This window comes from Peromyscus leucopus, chromosome 3, assembly GCF_004664715.2.
Source record: "Peromyscus leucopus breed LL Stock chromosome 3, UCI_PerLeu_2.1, whole genome shotgun sequence".
NCBI lineage: Eukaryota > Metazoa > Chordata > Mammalia > Rodentia > Cricetidae > Peromyscus > Peromyscus leucopus.
The window spans coordinates 122,356,798-122,379,749 of NC_051065.1; the positions used below are offsets into that span (position 1 = coordinate 122,356,798).

Sequence of the window (22,952 nt, forward strand, 5' to 3'; positions counted from 1 at the left end):
AGAGCTTTCTAGCTAGAGATTGAAAAACATTTCTTAAACTTTTTCACGAATACATTTGTAAAAGCAAAAGAGAGTCAGAGTCTACCCGGAGAGCCTAGGAGTATATCCCAAGGTAATCAGCTCTAAGTATAAGATTTAGTTGAAATCTTTCCATTTGTCTTTGCAATTCATGTGAATATCATATCATATTCCATTTCCTCATATACCCATATCAATGTGTTAAATTACTTTTCAAGTTAAATTCCTTAACTCCACTTACAAATTTCTAAAGAAAATCCTCACCCCCAAGAAAAATGTTCAATTTTTCCAACAACATAGTGACAAGAAAATAAGTGATATATAAAATTGGGGAAATTTTAAGCCATATTCAGAGCAGTATTCAAGGACTCTTGTGCATTAGAAAATGGCACTTTTGGCATCGGCCTTCCAACACCCCCATTGCCACATCCCAGTGAGTAAGTCGCATGTACTAAAAATATCATGGAAAAAAAGCAGAAGCCCCTTAGTCAGAGGCTTAATTTTAGAAATGCTGCCACAAGGTTGGGTGAGATTTAGCACTAATCTAATCTCTGCCTCAACACCTCATTCCTCCACAGTCAGTGCTGGTTGAATGACCTTTACCCAAAGTGCTTGGGACCAGAAATAGGTTAGATTCTTTGAAATTTTTGATTATTTGCACAGACATAAAACAAAATACCATTAGGATGAGACACTGAGTTTCAATATAAAATTTACTTGTAATCGCATGCACAAATTCGCATGACACCAAGGTAACTTTTACATTTAAATAATTCTGTGCATTAAACAACATTCTGTATGGAATTTTCCATTAATGGCATCTGGGCTGTGGCAGTGAACTGTGGACTGTTTCATATTTGGGCTTTTCCAATGAGTGATAGTTAGCCTATATTGTAAAGATGATAAACCATTTGGGATTTTTGTGCCACCACAACTTGTTTGGAGGTGATTGCCTAAAGCACTATATTGAGAATGTTTCTGAATCTGTGTCTGGCAGAATCAAATATAACTGTCAGCCATGAGTATAAAAGTAGCTCCTTATAGTCTAAGTGACAGATGTTTGTCATGCCTTCCTGTTCTATCCAGCACTGATAGATAATGACATCAGTGTCTGGACCCCGAACAGTCTTTCCTGATGCATAGAACAGTCTGTACCAAATTCTCTATGTCATAGAGCATTTGTAACAAGGTGTCCTGCCAGTGAGGGCCAAGGTTTCATTGACCTTTGCTGTAAAGGGTTATCACTGTCATTACAGGAGTTAAGTACCCATTAATCTATCATCTAATTAATAAAGGTGTAACATTGATCCTCTTTCCACATCTGCAGATTTCATCTCCTTTGTATCCTCCTCAATATCCACGTTTCCTAAAATATTATTCATCAGAGCACAGGATACATATTACCTTAAATTCATCTTTTAGTGTCTCAGTTAGAGGTTACCTAGTGCATTCATTTGGAGTAGCTCACAAATCCCTCATACAACACACTCACTGGACTCTCTTGATAGCTATATAGCATGTCTGACCATCAGAGATAATTAGCCCATAGGGTTTCTGGCCCAGTTTTCTTTTGCTGGGAGAAGTTATGGATTTTTAGGAAACTCATAACTTAAAACATTTTCTTTTTCCCAAATTCAGAAAAAAGACAAGCAACTTAACATCCATTTAAATGGTAATTTATTAGGAAGAAGGGAAAGATATGGCCACCATAATCTCAAAGGTTACAACACTGTGTCTGGTGACTAGTGAAAGCCTTGATTGAGGTAGACAGATACTCCTTTTATTATCTTAGTTTTCAGATGAAAAACAACAGTAGAAAGAACTTAGCATCTGATAATCACTGAAGCTCAGACTCAGTCCACATCTTTTGACAGCCAAACTAGGCATTGTCCCCTGTGGCTATTTAGGAAAACTGCTAACTGATCCAAACTCCAATCTTCAGGACTTCTGAGCATTTGCCAGCACTACTATCCATTCCTGCGCCAAGAGTCCAGCTTTTATAAATAGTTGGTACTCGGCAACTGCTTGGCCATCCAGTTAACCAACAGAGACATTCACATTGGCTGTTTCACTTGCAAATTTGCTTCAAATACATCTTTCATACTTGCTTTTATAGCGCCATGTCTCAGTTCAAATTGAACCTCACAACCACTGCACAAACTGTACGTCAGGTATTGATGAAACTGACTACAGATCAGGACATTGGTGCTGTTGAAGAGTCTCTTGACTAATTCTAGTAGCTTTTCTATAAAACACAACCCAGATTAAACCAACTAAGCAACTGGTGTGTGTGTGTGTGTGTGTGTGTGTGTGTGTGTGTGTGTGTGTGTGTGTGTTGTATGGACACCAGAAGAGGACATCAAATCTGCTGGAGATAGAATTACACACAGTTGTAAATGAATAACCCTTATTGTGGGAGCTGGGAACTGAATTTGAGTCCTCTGGAAGAACAGGAAGCATTCCTAACTGCTGAGCCACCTACCCAGCCCATGGCACCATTTACCGACTTCACAATAACTACCTGTATAGTTCTTAATGAGGTTATTTTCTCACTCTATTTCATTGAAAAATGAGCTGTCAGATTTGTTGATGTTTATACAGAAATTATGGAATCTTAGTGTTGGAAGAGATGAATGAATCATCTCATTCTACTGTCAACTTCCAGATAAGAAAAACAGAACCCTTATAATCCCAAATTTAAAAAAAAAAATTAATAGCATACATCTGCCTAACAAAGCCCACTCTCTCAGACATTAAGTCCATCCTACATCCCTGTCCATGCTGTGTACTAAATGTGCCATCATGCTCCATTCACGAATTTCTCTAGGTTTTTTTTTTCTGGATCTGTAAAGTGGAAGAAGTAGAAATTAAAAACTGAAGAATCAAGAAAGGCATCTTTTAAAATATGACACATTTGCCATTGTTAGAATAGAAGTCAATGCAATAAGCATCCAACTCTGGGAAGAAACTGGGGTCAGGAAAATTTAAGAGTGTCCATCAGGAGAATACATTCAGGCAGAGGAGCTTTGCTCAGTGAGCACCTGTGTCTGAAGTATCACTATCGCTTGATTAGTTTATTTTCAGAAAACAATAGCCAAGCATCCTGTACTTTTAGTCCGTAGATATGAATAAAAGACCTATTCAGAGAATGAAGATGAGTTAATTTCCAGTCACTTTGAACACTCCAAATCAGAAAGCCATTGCTAGACCCTTCTGACTTAATCAGTGCCATATTCTAACTGGTCTCAGTCTTTTCGGTTGAGCATCAGAAGTTTCACAATCCATTTAATACATTGCATTCCAAATATCTGTTTACTCAGTTGTTACAAATTGCCAATGGGACAGAAACTGTCTGTCACTTCCAGAGCAATTAGTGAGTGAAAACTTATCAAAAGAAATCTGTCAAGTTTGAGTAAGTATAAATATTGCATGGAAGTCCCAGAGGAAATCAAACTGAGTGGGATATGTTTTTTTGCTCATTGCAGCACAGCAGAGTTTATTTTGTTTTATTTGCTGGGCTTTACTTTTTTTTGGAATGTTGATAGCATTTTATATAACCCAATGGATTAATGTTTTGCTCTGATAAAAATAGGCTTTGGTTCTTCAGGGAAATCTGAATTGTCTGTTGAGTGGTTTAACAATAGTGTTCTTTACTTTTAAATGCCAAGGGTGTCTGTTGTCCTAGCAGAGTGCTGGAACAGGAGCATCGCCAGGAACATTAGGTCATTTTCTGCCTAGCCATCTTCTGATGCCCCACCCTGACCTTTTCTAGGCCTCAGAATTTTCATATCTTCTAAGTCTAGAAATGCGACATGATCTGTTGATGCTATTTAGTTTTACTATTTTTTCTGCCTGCTCTGATATTGTGCTGTTATTGGATTATATTCCTTCCAGTCCTCCTGATGGCCCTGAACCTATAGACAAACACAAACACAATATTTCAGGTAGTGATATTTGCTACGAAGAAAACTCAGTTAATTTATCAGCTTGAGATGTCCTGTTTGAGGGCTGAGCATTCAGTCGAACATTGTTATTTTACCATTCCCCCGTTGAGACTTTACCCCTAGTCTTCAGGGTGAAGTGCTCACAAAAAGACAGATGTTGAGTTGATGGTGTTGGGGTCCTTAGCACCATCTCTTTGATATTCTTCTTTTTAAATTTTAAATTACTTTTTTGGTCCTCCTCCAAGGAAATGGGTTTTGCTGTGACAGCACAGCTTTATAAATAATGTTATAATGCTTCGTTCTTATTTGCACCACCCTGCTCCCTCCTGCTTCTGCCTTGCTAGTCTCTCTGCACCTATACAGGTTCTACTTCTAATGTCTAGACACATGTATCCATGAATCTTCTTACGCATTCCTCTATCTTTTCTAAATATTCTTCCTCCTTTCTTATAGTCTCTTTCTAATTTCATGACACACAAACACATGCTCATGCATGTATGTACACACACACACACACACACACAGTAAGAGAGAGAGAGAGAATGAAGTCTAGATTCCACACATATGAGAGAGCATGCTATTTGTCTTTCTAATTCTGTATCCTTTTTCTTAACAGAATGATTTCTAGTTCCATCCATTTTCCTCTAAGTGTCATAATTTCCTTTGACATTCCTTTTAACAACTCAGGTTTGATCTCTTTTTTGGAACATGGAAAGTAGTTTTGGCATCATCTTGTTACTACAATTTGACAAGATTATTACAACTTACTGTTTCATCAGCCTCCTATTTTTCTCCCTCATTATTCATCATCATCTTCTCCTTAGCTTTCGTTTGCCCTTTATTCAATTTGAAAGTAAATTCTACCCCTCAGTCTGATATACAACTTTCCAACTAGATTTCATGGAAATTATGGGGTCAAGTGATATACCAAAAGTTGTCCCTGAAATAAACTAGGAAATATTCTATGACAAGTTAAAACTGATAGTACATACTTATGATCCTATACTTCTGAGATAGGAGGATCACAAGTTTGAGGCCTGCATTGGAAACTTAGTCAAGCCTTGTCTTAAAATTAAACATAGATAGAGAATGGGAATGTTTCTCGGGTATACACTGCTTGCCTGTCCAATTTGTTCACCATTGGTCATGCAACACAACTTGAGCAGGTGTTATTACTAAGCAGCTTAAACCCTAGAAGCTGCATTGATTGGCGAGACACTTGGAGAATATATTGCAAACTTAGGATATATGACAGTTTGAGTATAACTTGGTATGTTAGTTTCTTGTCTCCCTGCTCTGACACAGGCTCTGAGAAAAGCAACTGGGGGAGGAGTTAGTTTGGGTTGCAGTTCTAGGGTGTAGTCCATCGCAGCAGGGAGAGGATGGTAGTAGGAGCTTGCAGCAGCTGGTCGGGTATATTGACTGCATAGTCAGGAAATAGAAGCAGACAAATGTTTGTGTTCAACTCAGCTTCTCCTTTTTATTCAGTCCAAGACCTCAGTCCAGCACATGCCACACTGAGGGTGTGTCTTCCCTCCTTGCCACTCACTAATCTATTCCAGGTAATCCCTCACAAAGATGCACACAGGCATGTCTCTTCAGTGATTCCAGATCTCATCAAGTTGGCAATATTAACCATCACAAGTCCACCCCCTGTTAACCTAAAAACATACCACTTTTAAACCATCACTTCTACCATTGTTTCCACAGGCTCATGGCCATCCCACAATTAAAAAAATATAAAATGTATTCAGTCCTGCTTAACAAGTCCCCACAGTCCTTAAAAATTCCAGTGCTTTGAAATTCAAGTCTCATATGAAATTTAATGCAATCTCTTACTTCCTAAACAAATGAGAAATGTCAGTTACATCCAATGTACAAAGGCAAAAATAAATAAATAAACAAACATTCCAATTCGAACTAGAAGGAATAGAGGCATAGGAAGGAATGATAAGACCAAAACAAACCAAAACCAAAAAGGGCAAACCTCAAATCCTGTACCCTCAGGTCCAGCATTGGAGACTCATGATAGAATCAACTGGGCTCTAAAAAGCTTGGGTACACCCACCCCTCCAGCTATAATGACTGTAGACTGCAGCCTCTCCTTTGGAACTCCACTCCATGCCTGAGGCTTTTTTCAATGGACATCTCCTAACATCATGGGGTTTCGGTTTCAACTTAATCTTAACTAGTTCATTCAGTAGCCCATCAGGATCTTCTTGCAGGGACTTTGATCCTTCCACACATTACTTGGCTTTTGTGGCTTTTTGGAATTATGACATCAGAGTCCATGACCCCTTTAATCTTGTATCCTTCTTGCCTGCAAAACCAATACTATGTAGATGATGGTACCAATTTGTCTGCAAGCTCTGGATGTACCCTGGCCCCTGTTTACCAGCTTTTATGTGGTGATCCTGAGGAAATAGTACCGCAAGTGCGTGCTTTGAAGGAGCACCTTCAGGAGCACTCTCCACTTTCAAATGCATGCATTGGACGGTATGAAGCATTTCATGAATATGATGTTTTCTTCAGGACACTTTTGTACTATCCCAATGCAGTGGAGGGGGTTTGCTTTAATGCCGCTAATCTTTTAGAAGTTATGGTTGCCTTCTCAGCGCCAGCCTTATCTAGAACTTTAGACACATTCATTTCTGGGACAATTTGCACATTTTGCATATGTCCCTACCTCTCTTAACATTCTCACTGCAGGTCTGAATCAGAACAGTGAGGAGGAGCCATGACACGCCCTGAATGCTGACTTGTCTGGGTATTTCACCCACCATGCTAATTTAATCAATTATCACTACATTCAGTCTCACTTAAGTTCTCATGCTATAGCTTAATGTAGCCAGACTCTATCCTAAAATATAGGAATGGCTTCCAGCCCAGTTTCCAATAGAGTCCCTGTTCTTGTCTGAAACCTCTACTGTTTGCATTTGTCTCAGTGTTCTTGCTCAACAAACCCCTACCTGAATAGTCCATTAACCTCTGCTTATAATATTTTTATCAGCTACTATTTTATTGCTGTGATAAAACACCATGACCAAGGCAACTTCTAAAAGGAAGGGTTTATTTAGCCTCTGGTTCCGAAGGGATAAGAGTCCATCACGGTGGGGCAACATGACTATAAGCACCAGGTAGCTTTGGGAGCAAAACAGCTAAAAATGCTCACATCTCACCACAAGCAGGATGCAGAGAAAGCAAACCTGGAATGGTTCAAGTCTTAGTCTCTCAAAATCTGTCCCCAGTGATAAACTTTCTCCAGCAAGGCCACATCCCTAAGCCTGCCCCAACAGTACCACTAATCAAGTCCTCAAATATCTGAGAATATGGGAGAATCTCATTCAAATCACCACAGTATTTAATGACTTTTGTAGTTTAAAGTTCCACATTCTTCTACATTCCTCCAGCAAGCCAGTCCCAAAGGCCTAAGTACTACATGGTCAGGTTTATTATAGCACCTCAGGTATTAGTCAGTTGACTTATTTTGTTAATAAAATGACTGACAAAGGCAACATCACGGGGAATGCATAGAGAGATGAGAAGGTAAAAGCACTTGCTGCACAAACACGAAGATCTGAATTCAAGTTCAAGAGCCCGTCTAAAGCTTGGCATGACTGTGCACCCCTGCAACTCCAGTGCTGTGGGGGAGACAAGAGTCAGGAGCACCATTGGGACTTGAAGACTCTCAGCCTAGTTTCAGGATCAGTGGCAGATCCTACCTCAAAAGGAATAAAGTGAACAAAGAAGGAGCATGAAACCTGATTTCCTCTTCTCTTCTCTGCAAGTGTGCACACACAGGCATGCATAAATCACATACATGCAGCAAACTTAAACACACATGGGGGGTGGAGGGGGACAGACAGAGAGACAGAGAGAGAACTCAAAGAGGATAGGATTTATTTTGGCCCACAATTACAGGATACGGTCCATCATGGTATAGAACTCCTGGATGCAGGAGATTGATATTGATATGGGGGAAGAGGATGGTCATTGCATAATGAAGTCCAAATACTCTGGAATGACTAAAGACTCTCTAGAATTTTTCAAGGATGTTTGCTTATTGTCCCTGTTTATTTTATATTAGTCTAATAAGACCAAAACAAAAAGCAACTTGGGAAAAAAGGTTTATTTTGTTCACATATCCCAATCACAATCCAAGTAAGGGCAGGAACTCAAAGCTGGCATACTGTCTTGCTCAGCCTGCATTGCTTATATATCCCAGTGGCCCATGCCCAGAAATGGTCCCACCCACAGTGGCTGGGATCTCCTATATCCATCATCAAACCAAGACAATACCTATGGACCAGTTTAATGAGGGCCATTCCTCCACTGATAACCAGCACATTTATCAAAATTGCTCGAAGGAAAAATGTTTGCCAAGTGCCTTGATCATGTGACCTTTTGAATTAGGGGTTGAGTATAGAATAGAGAGTCATGTTCAAGTACCAAATGGTAGGAGATGCTGCTGTAACTAGAGTTTTCCTGCCTTGTCCACAGTCAGGACAAATCTTTGTCACCCGCCAGTCCCACAGCCGCTCAGACCCAACCAAGTAAACACAAAGACTTATATTGCTTACAAACTGTATGGTCGTGGCAGGCTTCTTGCTAACTGTTCTTACAGCTTAAATTAATCCATTTCCACCTTGCCACGTGGCTCGTGGCTTACTGGCATCTTCACATGCTGCTTGTCTTAGCAGCAGCTGGCAGTGTCTCCTTCCGCCTTCCTGTTCTTTCTCTTCTCCTCTCTGTTAGTCCTGCCTATACATCCTGTCTGGCAACTAACTGGCCAATCAGTGTTTTATTTATTGACCAATCAGAGCAATTTGGCATACAGACCATCCCACAGCATGCTGCTGTGGGCACTTAGAGTTGATTGTGTCTCCCATGAACTCACCAAGGCATTTAAGTCACAAGCATAGCAAAATTAAAGAAATTAACTTATTCACAAATAGATGAGATAGCATGCTAGCAGAATACTTTTTCTTTTTTGAGACAGAGTCTTATGTATCCCAGGCTGGCCTTAAACTTGTTGTAGATGTTGTCCTTGAACTTCTGATTCTGCTTATATCTCATGAGTGCTGGGATTACAGATGTGCATTACTGTCTGGTGTATGTAGTGCTCGAGATTGAACGTAGGCCCTCCTTCATGCTAGGCAAGCTATTTACCAACCGAGCTACAACTCAGGCTCCACTGAGTCCATTTTTAAAAGAGAGATGGCAGAATGTGAAGGCACTCAAGGAGTAGAATAATGAAGAGGAAGTATGGTGGCAAATATGTATGAAAACAGGCTCATGAAACCCATTCGTTGAATGAATAAAATGAAACAAATAACTGTACTTTTATAATTATTAAGCTGGTGACAGACAAGATAATATAACTCAAATCTGTACAACTCCCCAGACATTTTAACAATTTTTTTTGCATAAACGGACTATTAGTACATATATCTATATCCCAGTGTAAATTTTTACCATTTTGTTGATGAAGAAGTAGAAAACGAAAGACTTAAAGTGGTTTCCCTTATGTAACACAGATTTGGCTTTGGTACTTTCCCTCTAATTATAAAATACCAGACCAGATGTCTTTCTTCTAATAGCTGCTTTCTGGTTGCTAAATTCCTCCCTCAGAACTCAGAGGACTTCACAGCCACTAGCCACTACAAGAGTTTAAAAAAAAATATCTCAAGGGGAAAAACTTTAGTTTTGTATATTTGATTTCAACTCTCCTTAGAGAAATGTGAACTGATTTAATTTTGTCTTTGTAAATTACTTTGTAATGTCTACTTTATGGCTTTGGAGATGTTAGCTTATATTTAGATTTTTCTTTTAGCTTTTTAGAGAATATATGGTCTTCTCATTGTCCATATTAGAAAGCGGCGGGCGGTGGTGACGCACGCCTTTAACCCCAGCACTCGGGAGGCAGAGGCAGGCAGATCTCTGTGAGTTCGAGGCTAGCCTGGTCTACAAATTGAGTTCCAGGAAAGACGCAAAGCTACACAGAGAAACCCTGTCTCAAAAAAAAAAAAATTGGGCTGGAGAGATGGCTCAGTGGTTAAGAGCACTGGCTGTTCTTCCAGAGGACCCGGGTTCAACTCCCAGTGCCCATATGGCAGCTCACAACTGTCTGTACCTCCAGTTCCAGGGAATCTGACACCCTCATACCAATGCACATAAAATAAAGTTAAATAAAGTATTTTTTAAATAAAAGAAAAGAAAACGGGGATGCTGAGAGATGGCAGGATTTGTCTGAAATGTGATTATAGAGTCGAGTACAGAGCACATTGTCTGCCTTGCTGACTTTTATAAGTCTTTCCTTACTGGAAGGAGACCCTGCTAGATTATGTTTCCTCCTGACCTATTATCTGGTCTTTTCCTACTTAAAGTTTGGGTGTCTTTTTTTATTTGTTTTGTTTTTGTTTGTTTGTTTTTTATTTGGAAACAGTCAACTTACCGGGTGTTATCTGAGTTTTTTTTTTTTCAAAATTTTTAGGTTTTTTTTTTTTAATGTTTGTGGAGTGTTTTGCCTATATGCATATCTGTGCAACATGTGTATTCCTGATACTTAAGGATGCCAGAAGAGAGCTTCAGATCCTCTGGAACTGGAGTTTCAGATGGCTGTGAGCTGCCATGTGGGAGCTGGGAATTGAACCCAGGTCCTCTGGAAAAACAAGTGCTCTTAAATGCTGAGCTATCTCTCCATTCTTATGTAATTTTTCTTGGGAATGTAAACAAATATCTACTTGCCCCAGACAGGGAGCTAGTGACAGATCAAAGAAACTATGCCCTCTACCAAGTCTAGGTTAGTAAAGCACTAAGTTGATTGTGGTTATTTATAGAAGTGTGGGTGAGGGTTTGCTTACAGGAGCAGGAATGTCTTGAAGGCAGAGGCTTCAGTAAAAAGACTACCTCACATGAGTGACAGCTAAGAAAAGCCCTATCCTCAGAGCTCCTTGTATTAGCTGAGGTTAGAGTCACTCCTTCCCAGAAATCTTCCTACTTATATGAGGAAGGGTCTTACAGATGTATTGAGTTTCAGGAACTTCCTGAGACTTAATTTTTTTTTTTCTTACTTCCTGAGCCTGGTAAGATTCATGTACTTTCTGATTCTTAACAAGATTTTTCTCCAGGTTAGAATGTTTCATATGAGGAGAAATTGCTTCCTGCCCTTAGGAAGAACTTATTTTTTATGTCTAGTATCCTCTTGACATTAGCATGGGGTTACCTCTAATTACATGTACATACATATAGTGATTAGCTTTTCTCATAGAAACATAATTATAGCTCTCCAAAATAATGCATGTAGAAATGTTGTAATTCTGGGATAAAGGAAGAACAATCTGCACAACCCCTCCTTTGTATGCCAACAATGGATTATTAAGGCAAAACATGTTTCTTGTTACACATTCAGTGGTTGAGGTCAATTACAGTTGGGATTCACTGAAGGATTAAACAGCAAAGATGCCTTCTACAATAATTAGTGTTCTCTTTACAAAGCTCAAGTGGCCTTTCTGCCATTTGCCAAGGACCCCTCATACATTTAGAATTTAACCAGGATCATCTGAAAAAAAAAATGGCATAGAGTAACTCAGCCAACTGTTTCTATAACCAGAGGCTCCCTGTGCATCTTTTTTTTTTTTCTTTCCTTCCCCCAACACAGAGAATTTTAAAGAGAAAAGTAATCTTAACTAATCAGGGCCAGTAGTTAGTATGTCATGTTTCAGCTTTGGACACATCTATGGGTCACACTTCATATACAGAAAGGGTGAAGTGCCTAGAGTTGAAGAAGTCTGATGTTCTTGGAACATGATGGTTCACTGTAGCCAGTCAGATAAATTCTTTGTCATCTGGTGTTCTTTGAATTGAAAACATGGGCTCATGTGTTGTTCAGTCACAAAATGTTCATCTAATCCTTATGAAAACCAAGAACAGTCAAAAGAATATTTCTGGATAGGACTGCTCCATTCATTTGCCCCACTGCATTCTGGGGTGAGTTAAGTATTTGTAAGCATGTCTCTCTGACTACTACTCCACACTCACTTTATTATGGATATGTCTTTTTCAACTATATTTTGAAGAACACATTTATATATGTGTAATAATTAAGACACAGGTGTGTACTTGGTGAGTAATAACTACAGCATTTAATTACAATCTTATTAAAATTTTGGAGAATTAGTCAACCTTCTGCATACGAAGAGAATTTCAGTTGAGAGTAGGAAAAATTGGGAAAAGAATGGATTGAATATTAATACTTACTCTGTTTAAGGGTTAAGAATTTTGATTACTTTGTTTTTCTGTGTCAAAGCTCCTGAGTTAATGAAAAGGATTAAAGTCATCAAATACCACAGAGTACTGTGCAAACCTGTAATCCAATGCACTATAGTGATCATTATTGCATAAGGAAAGTAGTCTAAATAGTGTCCAAGGTAGCATCTCACATTACTATGTCAAGGTTATATATTGGGTCTTTAGCATTGAAGTCCTTTACAACTTGTTACAAAGTGCTTGACACATGCTTATTCCTTTGACTTCTAAAGGCTGGGTCTTTCTGAATCACTTTCAGGGTATCTTCTAGCCCTCTTGAAATAAAACTGAATGGCAGTAGAAAGCCTTTTGTGATTATCTTCCATTTATATTTTACAGGGTGAAGAGCAGCAATCTAAGTTTCTACCTTGACCACTTCTAACTGCAGCAAACTTCCAGAGCCAAAAGACTTACTTACAATGATGATTCTTGTACTTGCAGAGCTGAGCTATGCCTGGATCTTCAATGAATACCCTTCCTATCAGGATAACCGCCGCTTTGTTTCTCAAGAGACTGGGAATCTGTATATTGCCAAAGTAGAAAAATCTGATGTTGGGAATTATACCTGTGTAGTTACCAATACTGTGACGAACCACAAGGTCCTGGGGCCACCTACACCACTAATCCTGAGGAATGATGGTGAGTTGTCTACACAATTTTGTCAGTTCTATTTATGGGGCTCACTGGTGGGGCATGGAAAGATTTATATTATTGGCACATAAGGCTTTAAAGAAAAGTCTAACACTTTCTGTATTTGGTACCCATTATTTTTTTCCACTTGTGTAAGGAATAAGCTCACAAACCAACTTTGGAAAACTAATTAGAAATCTGATTGCTAATCTCAACAGAGATAGGATGTGGATTTAGGTGAATATAAATAACAAAGGGATCTTAAATTGTGTACACATGCAAAATGAAGTGAAAGGTTGAACAATTAGCTCATTAATCAATTCTATGTAATTTAGTATTCAGAGTTCAGAAAGTGGTTTTAAATTATCCAAATAACATCTAGATATACAACAGTGAAGGCATAGTTCCTTAAAAAGAAAAATTCAGAAATATGGATAGCTCATTTGAGACAAAAAATTTTAATTCCCCACCCCATTATGAGAATATTTTAAGAAAATGTATGAATCTGATGTAAATGTGTGGATGGCATAGGTTTTATCACCACATGCTTTTAAAAGACATTTTTGTTAGCCAAGGTACCATGACTCCTTCTACTGTGGAGATATATATATATATATATGTATATATATATGTATATATATATATGAAATTTCTTTTTTCTGAAATCCTCTCTGAGTCCAAAATTCTGACTTAGTAGGTGATGTGCACTATGTCTTTCTGTTTCTTTAGAAATACCACCTTTTCTTCCAGGAAGCCATCTGCCCAAGTCTGCTGTTTCCACCTTTGCTACATCAGGCAACTTCTCATTAAACTCCAGTGAAATCTATTACTACACTCGTACACACACACACACACACACACACACACACACACACACACTATCCGGCTACACTTATTAGAGTGTGTCATGTAGTACTATCTTCCTTATTGCTGTCTGTAGCACAAATCTTAAAAGGTCTTATTAATAAAAACAAATCCGGAGCCAGATATTGGGGTGAATTCTGAAAGGTCAGAGAAGCAGAACAAGCAACAGCTTCCTCACTTCATCAGCTCCTCAGCTGATCTTGTTTCCTCAGACTGGAAGCCTCTAAGTCCTCAACTGAGTGGATCTCAGCTGAACTGCTGCTAAAAGCCAAAAGCTTAAAAAGGCTCTAGTTCCTGGTCTTCATGCTTTATATACCTTTCAGCTTCCTGTCATCACTTCCTGGGATTAAAGGCATATGTCACCATGCCTGACTGTTTCCAGTGTGGCTTTGAACTCACAGAGATCCAGTTGGACCTCTGCCTCTGGAATGCTAGGATTAAAGGCATGTGCTACCACTGCCTAAACCTGTGTTTAATATCATGGCTGTTCTGTTCTCTGACCCCCAGATAAGTTTATTGGGGTGCACAATATATCAACCACAGCTGTCTAGTATAGAATGTAGAAAATAGAAATGTCTCATTAAATATTCATTGGGAGAATGAAAACAAAGGTATAATTAAGCCCTGTAGGAAGGACCAATGTGACAATTTGAAGATTCATAGTTGACAGATTTAGGTTTCTATTCTAGAAAGAAAGAAAGAAAGAAAGAAAGAAAGAAAGAAAGAAAGAAAGAAAGAAAGAGAGAGAGAGAGAGAGAGAGAGAGAGAGAGAGAGAGAAAGAAAGAAAGAAAGAAAGAAAGAAAGAAAGAAAGAAAGAAAGAAAGAAAGAAAGAAAGAAAGAAAGAAGAGAGAGAAAACTACTTCTTATACACATTTGAAAAGGACAAGATTATATCATACAGGTGAAGAAATTTTCAGTCAAGATGCTGATAACAAACATTTGTTGATCACTTACTATGTGCTAGATTGTACATTTAAAACTCAAGGAGTATCCTCTTTCACAGCTGAAGAAACTGGGACTCAGATGTGTTAAATAATGAATGCAAAGGACAAATGAATAGGATTCCCACATAACACTTTGGCTTCTGACTCTAGAGCCTTGTGTTTTAAACCTTCTCCCCGATTCTTCTCACCATCCTACACAAGCCCTTACATTAAGTCATATAAGAAAAAAAAATGTCTTTTATTTCCCAAATGTATTACTCTGTCCACCTATTTTCTTGCAATGCAAGGGATTGAATTCAGGTCCTGGCACATGCTAGGCAAGTCTCTGCCACTGAACTATACACCCAGCTTACTCTGCCTCTCTATATTACTAGTGAACTTCATGCCCAAGTTGGTTTAAACTTGAAGTTTTCAGATCAGGGTATTAACAGTCAAATTAGCTGTCTAGAGACAGATGGACTAAACATCCTTACAATAGAGACCATACTGGAAATTTTTAACAAATAATTTAGTTTTCAGACATTTTGTCTGTTTATACATTTAACTTGCATTTAGTTAGCCCTTGCCATGTGGCAGCCTTGTTTCTGCGTTCCAGTAAGCAGGACAACAGGCCCTATTTAATGCTTATATTGGTCTGTAAAGCATGACAACAAGAGGCAAGTAGGACAAAGCCCAAATTTTAGCTTGTTTTTTAGAATAAACATGAAACCATATGAAAAATGGAAGCTCTGTGAGGTGTCTATGTACTGTAGAAAGGGTTGCCATGGAAATCCTCTCTGAAGATGGACATAGGGCTATAGTTGGAATGTTAAAAAGTCAGTCCTGAGAGGATAAGAAAGAGGAATAGTCCAGACTGAGCTGTCATCACATTCAAAGGTCCTGAGGTAGAGAGAGAAAAATCAAGAAAAACTTACCTGTTCTGGCAATGAGAAGAAAGTGGATGTGGTTTATGCTTACTCATCAGAGCAGAGAGTGGGTTGGAGTTTAAGAATCATGTGCCAGTGGTGGAGACCAGAGAGAGAAGACTGAAGAGTGTAGATGAATTGTTACATGGTCTTATTAATAAAAAAAAAACTAGGAGCCAGGAATTTGGGTTAAAGCCTGAGAGAAATCAGAGGAGTAGGAAAAGCCAGAGCTAACCTCACCTCACCAACTCCACAGCTTCCAAAAGTGAGATACTTTCTGTTTACCCACACTGTTCTGCTATCTGATTTGCTCTCTCTGTCCAGTTATATCACTTCCTCTTCCTTCCCAGCTCTGTCACTTCCTGTCTGTCTGTACAGACCTCCAGACCTCCATGGTTAACTAGTGTTGGAATTTAAGGCATGTGTCACCACGCCTGGCTCTGTTCCTCAATGTGGCCTTGAACTCACAGAGATCTAGACAGATCCCTGCCTGCCAAGTGATAGGATTAAAGGCATGTGCTACCATTGCCTGACTTCTGTACAGTGGCTGGCTTTTTCGACTGATCTCCAGGCAAGTTTTATTGGGAGACACAGTATATTGGGGCACAAAAAAAAAATATATCCTTAGGGATTTGTATGCCTGGGAGTGACTGGAGTTTTTAAAAAGATTAATTGACTGCTTTCCAGAAGGGGAAAAAAAAAACTTACAGAAGGTGGAAGTAAAAATGCATATCTGACCAGTAAATAATTCACCTAAGGAATGGTGGTAACCTGGGTGTCTTAGTTAGGGTTTCCATTGCTGTGAAGAGACACCATGACCACAGCAAATCTTATAAGGGAAAACATTTAATTGGGGTGAAACCTCACAGTTTCAGAGGTTCCACCCATTATCATCATGGCAGGGAGCATGGCAGCATGCAGCCAGACACAGTGGTAGCTTCATCTTGACCAGAAAGCAACAGGAAAGACTGTGACACTGGGTGATATCTTGAGCCTAGGAAACCTCAAATCCTGCCCTCACAGTGACATACTTCCTCTAACAAGGCCATACCTAGTCTGACAAAGTCACTCCTCCAAATAGTGCCATTCCCTCTATAAACTTATGGGGGGCCAATTACATTCAAACTACCACACTGAGAAGGACAGAAGTATACATATAGTTTGCAGGTAAAAGTGTCGAATTTAACAACGCACTGGATATGAGAGAGAACAGACGAGGAAACCAAGAATGATGCATACCTTTCCAGTTTAGCAACTGAGACTATATAAGAAGGCTATTTGTCAAAATAATTGAAATGGTTTAGCAAGCAGATTTACAAAGGAAAAGTTCGGGGTCCTATTTTACATATTATTCATAAAGCCAGACACATGACTTCTTCCTTGGCAACAGAAAGAATTGCCAGGCCAGGCGATTGATGGTGGTGCACGCCTTTAATCTGAGCACTTGGGAGGCAGAGGCAGGCAAATCCCTGTGAGTTGGAAGCCAGCCTAGTCTAGACAGCTGGTTGTGGGACAACCAGGGCTGGTGTAAGTGTTCTGGTTGATTTTTCTGTCATAATATTCATCTGATATATCTGTGTTAGTTACTAACTTCTCCATCTTCACTCTACTTAAGAAAAGACTTTACAACCTTCATCAGACTCTGTCCTGAACACTAGCATCCTCACTGCAGCACAACCAAAGTCAAATTACTATGGTGGATTATTGTTAAATTATTATGCCGCATTGTACTCACAAACCAAACAGTCATCAGTTTAAAATGTAGGCAAGATGGATTGAAGATATAGCTCAGGCCCAGCTGATACAATTCCTGCCTGGCATGCATAAAGCTCCAGGTCCAATCATCAGTTCTGCATGAACCTGAGTACGGCGGCATATGCATGAAATCTCCAACATTGGGAAGTGGAAGCAGGTGGATCAGGTACACAAGGTCATCCTCAGCTATTTAGTGAGTATAAAGAGCTACACGAGAGCCAGTTTAAAAAAAATAATGTCAGGCAAGGTACCAGCTCTGTCAAAAGGCACAAGTGCCACCTTTCCAGAAACAAAAATGAAAAAAGGTTGGGGTGGGGGGTGGATTTCTCTAAACAAAATGTATGTATGCCAAAATATCTAGTCAAAGGAATTAGCTGCCTTGGTGTGTCAAGTCATGGACATAATGCAATATTGACTTGGGTGCAGCAAACACAGCAGAAGACAAACATCACAGAAAACTGCTGCCTTTGAAAATGGGAACCAAAATTAGGAACACAGAAAGTCCGATATCATCATGCATACCTCAAGCTGGCAGCAACTTTGCTTTTTTGCTTGGTTTTTAGATTTATTTCTAAAATTTATTATCTACTCTATCTTCATAGAAATGACCAATGCTTTGTATTAGAATATTTTATCACAGAATTATCAGGCTAAACACCTCATTCTTCAGTAATTAATGCCCATTCATTCTTAATTTGCATGAGAGTTGCATGATAAAAATTTATAATATCTTTCTCGTTTAGACTAGAGTACATAAAATGAATATGAGTTCAATTACTAAGCACAAAACAGGTTATTTAATTAGCTCCTGTCTGAAGGTAAGAGAAAAGGGGAGATATAAATCAAAAGGAGATTGCAAAATTAAGATGACAGCCTTAATAAAGTCTATTCTGTGAGAGTAAAAAAAATCAATGAAATTATCACTCTACAGGAGCTGGTATTTAGCTGCTATGTTAGGCTGATGATATGCAAGGAGTGTGGAACTGGTACAGTCGTTTTGATCACTGAAGCACACTCAAAATTTCACACCCTCTTTCTGACTCAGAAATATAACAAGTAAGGCAGAGGAAGTTCAAGCCTCAGCTAAACTAATTGCCACAACTGGTGCTTTGCATTGCTGTGAACAGATGTAGCTTAAATGCCTAGATTTTCCTGCTTCTCAAGTCATATCTTTTGAGTTCCAGGAAGGCAATTTTAGTCTCACTGTTTCCAGTCCAAAAGGTCACTAGAGTGTCCTAAAAAGTGACCCGTGAATCTTGGCTCAGGTGTTGACAGGAATCCGGGGGTGGTGTCCTATATCCATCTCATTGCATTCACCATGTGCCCCTCGCTCGTTATCCCGCGGGCCTTTTGCACTGGCTCTTCCTGTAACCCAGTACTTCACAGAGTGCATCCCTCTTGCTTGCATCATCCTTATTCAATTTTTGGCCAGGAAGTAAGCCAGAAAGAAGGGCAGGCTCTCTGGGTAGAACCAAGACGCACCAGTTACTGGCTATTTCACAGGTAAATTTCAGTTTAAGCTCCTCAGCTTTTGTTTACTCACCAGTAAAATTAACATAGCAGTATTTACCTCAGAGAGACACTTTGTGCATTAAAATACATGCAAAGTGGTTTAGCACTGATAAAATAAAAGTATGCATCAATAACTTACCTAAAATACGCTCATAAAACTTTATTTTAATAAAATTATTATAATATGCAGAAAGGACTTTTGTTTGTGGAATATAGGTGGAATTGTGTTTTCAAAGTGCTAATTTACAAGGTTAAACTCCTAGTATTTATCTTTTGGCATAAAATTTTGAAATTTGGGCCTGGAGAGATGGCTCAGCGGTAAAGAGTGTATATTGTTCTTTTAGAGGACCTGCATTTTGGATCCCAGCACCCATTTTGAGCAGCTCACAACCATCCCTGCGGTAGCTCCTGGGGACTTGACTCCCTCTCCTGGCCTCTCTGTGTACCTGCACACATGAGCATCGTGAACACATAACTACAAATGGATGAGCGAGACAGAACTTAAAGATAACCAAATTTTACATCTTTGATTTGGAAGAAAGGGGTTACTGAGGAGCTCAGAAGTGAGGAAGGGCAGTATCAGACAGACTCCTGCCCCCTATAAATCTCTGTTTAACTGAGATTCAGGAAAAGCTGTCCTTGGCTCTGGAGTCTCATGCTTATTTTTTCTCTTTTCCTTAATGATTTTTTTAATGTTATATTTGGGATTCTTCCAAGTAACCAAAGCTTGTTCCATAGTATTCTCTTCTGAAAAATATATAATTGAAAATTGTTAGACAGATATGATAGAATTTTGTTTCAGAGTATGTAATTATTTTTCTACATATTCTTAATGTGCTATGAAAAATAACATAAGTTGTTATTTGGCAACATGTGCCTATCACTCAGGTATCCCGAAAGGAAAATATTTTAATTAGGAAAAGTGCATCTGAGCTATTACTAGAGGCAGTCTGTTGATCAATACTAGCCCCAATGCTGACTATTAATAACAATGAGCTTGGAGTATTATATACTTTCTTTACGGGTCCTAAATTTGTCTCAAATTTTCCATAAAAAGTAACAGATTACTGTAAAACATATGCTAGAGAAATAGTAGAATTTGATGATAACCTGAACGGCTATTCCTATAGCCTCAGCCGTTGCCCTCCATTCCCCCTGAAATCTCTCATGACAAAAGGAGTTAACGTAGAACTGCAATTGTGAAATGAGGAAGTCTGTAAGGATGCTGATGTATATCACTTGCATGAGCATTTAACTGAGCATAGCAAGTATTTGTCTAGACTTGGCCCTTTATCTGTGTTCCTTGAGAATGGCTAGAGATTGGCTTGCAGGTTTTGTTTTATGCACTAGAACCAAGAGAACTGATGAGCAAGATGACGTCAGCCTGGTTCTGTTTGATGAGTCCTTGATTTGCACACTGGTTGTCAAATATTTTAAACTGTTTTCTCTAATTAGAACTAACTCTATGTAGAAGAAATACCAAGGAATAGGGAACAACAAATTTATCCTTGCAGCTTTTCAAATTTCTTTTCTCTCTTTAATCTTTGTATTTATTTACATCTTAGGAATATGCATATTTATGCATATATGTCTATGTGTCTTTATGTGAAATTTACTTTTTGAATGTTTATACTTCAGCATAAAATTAAAATCTTGAAAGACATTGCCCCTAGCTTTCTCCTTGTAGAATAAATGTTCTGAACATGTGTAGGAAGGGAAAGGTGATGGAATTGTAGAGTACAGTAACAGATCAGCTTCCAAGTAATATGAGATCGTGGCCTCATTTCTCTGGTCCTTAGCTGTCTTTGCCACATAAATGTACAATATGTATTATATTATCTCTAATATTTCTTCTTGTTATTTAGGGAATTCTGGGCACAGCTTTTCAGTTTACTTCAATATCAAAATTTGCAAAGATCAAGTCACATAAAACACTACTCTAAAGACAAGATACATGTTCCTCATTGGGTCAGATTTCTTCCACATACAAATCTTAGCAGGCAGCAAAGTTCACCTTCACTACACTGGGACCATGGAATGGGCCCCCCAACATTAAAACATGGGCCACAAAACGCATCCCATTCTATAGTTCCAAATTTATACCAAAGCAAATATCAAAATAAAAAAATAAAGCAAAAGGAGGGACTTTTGGAAACATATTGCCTCTATCTCATGTTTCCTCCATTATGATCTTGCTAACTGCTCACAGTAAGTGTTCCTAATATTTCTCCAACCTGCATTTAAATCTCATGGGGACCCTAGCAAACACTATTTGTCTTTATGAATAAATCAGCTTTATTTATGAGCCACTTAATTAACCTAGGAGTTGGATTTTTAAAAAAAGACATTAGAGCATTTAGAGTATTTCTTTTGGTGTGTATTTGACCTACTTAGAGTCTTTTATTGATAACCCAGCATTTAGGCAACAGGCAAAAGTATATCTCCTCTATTTCAATGTAATTTTGTATTATTTAAGTATTTCTCCCCAAAACTTTCTCCTTTATTTAAGTCTCACTTTCAATTGCAACTTTCATGCAGCTTTGTCACAGCAATCTTGTCTTGTTTTTAATTTTCTAACAACATCACAGTTAAGGATCTGTGGGCGTAAAACATGTTTGACGAGAACATCTAAATGACTAAAGGATATGAGATGTTTCTCTAAGCTGCCATAGCTAATCTGATTTAATAGAGTCTTAATGGCTGCGGATATTCTGAAGGTTTGACAAGCTTAGGAACTTGGCAGTCATCTTTAGACCTCTATTCCAGCCAATTCCATTTCAGGTCCACGGGGGCCAAAGGTCTTGGATGGTCATTTGGCTAGTCAGTTAGGAAGCATCTGTTCAGTGTGCCTGATGTGCAGTATACTATGAAGTCGAAAGAGCCAGTTTTCAGCCCATAGAAACATAATCTTAGAGAACTCCAAACTAGCAAAGGATCTAGTTTTATTGGGATTATAAAACTGAATTCTCAACAATAGAATAACAGATGAAGAAACTATGTATGGATGACATGAAGTACTAGAGGGGTCCTGCCTAGAATTGAGTTGGCTTGGAATGATAATTTTATTTACTTATTTATTTATTGGGCTGGAGGTTTGGAGATTATAAGACAACTTTCAGGAGTCAGTTCTTTCACTCTATCATGTGGGCCCAATGATAGACTTCAGTTAGTCAGGTTTAGGAATAAGCACATTTCTCAACTGCTAGCCTCAAAGTCTTAATCATATATTTAACCAATAAATATTGAGGAAACACTTTGTAAGCTTTCCAATAAGAATATGGAAGCTTTTCTGTACTCGGAAATAGTACAGATAGGATATCTAGTGGGCATGGGAATAAAGATTGAGACTATAATGCATGCGAGTGCAGCATTAAAACAAATTCCCTTTCAGTCATATGCAAAAGCCACAGATTTATGAATGGGGATGGAATTATGACTTGATTGACAACTCATGTGTGTGTGAGAGACAGTTGCATGGTCTTGAGAATCTTCCAGGAAATGTTGGGCGACCTAAAATGAGAAAAGAGTTCCCAGCAGAAGCTACTCAGTGCTTGGCAAACTCCTTGTAGGCAAGCCATGCCCGTGGCCTATTTCAATAAATAAAATTTTTAAATTTTTCCACACTGATAAGTTAGCTATTCTTGGATCATTTCTAGATTTTTCTATCATTTTATTGCTATTCTAAGTGGTACTTTGTTTGTAACCATACTATCTAATTTGTTATTGCTTGTTAAGGAATGCTTGTACTCTTAAAAGTTATTTGATATCTGCTAAGCTTATTGAAACCTCTTGTTGGTTCTAATAGTCTGTTGATGATATTGTTCTTTCAAATGTTATTATCTTCTCCATTTTCTCAATGCTTAGGGTCAGCCCATTATGGCTCCTGGACCCACCACCTGTTTTTATTTAATAAGGTTTTATTAGCACACACTTACCTGTCCATGACTGTTTGCAAAGTACAATGAGAGAGCTTAGCCCTTCTACCCACAAGGTTCAAATGAATCCTGACCTTCCATTAAAAAGCTTTGCTGACTTCTGAGACTCTGATGCTGTCATTAAATTTCAAAAAAA

General features: G+C 38.6%; 1 protein-coding gene across 8 annotated transcripts in view; it reads left to right on the plus strand.

The window, feature by feature from the left end:
- Window positions 1-22,952, plus strand: part of Cntn4 (contactin 4) — a 1,006,259-nt gene that overhangs the window by 776,358 nt on the left and 206,949 nt on the right. For all 8 annotated transcript variants that reach the window (XM_028886659.2, XM_028886661.2, XM_037204356.1 and 5 more), the window contains one exon: window positions 12,711-12,908. In XM_028886659.2, coding sequence (XP_028742492.2) covers window positions 12,711-12,908 — 198 coding nt within the window. The remainder of the gene's footprint in view (window positions 1-12,710; window positions 12,909-22,952) is intronic.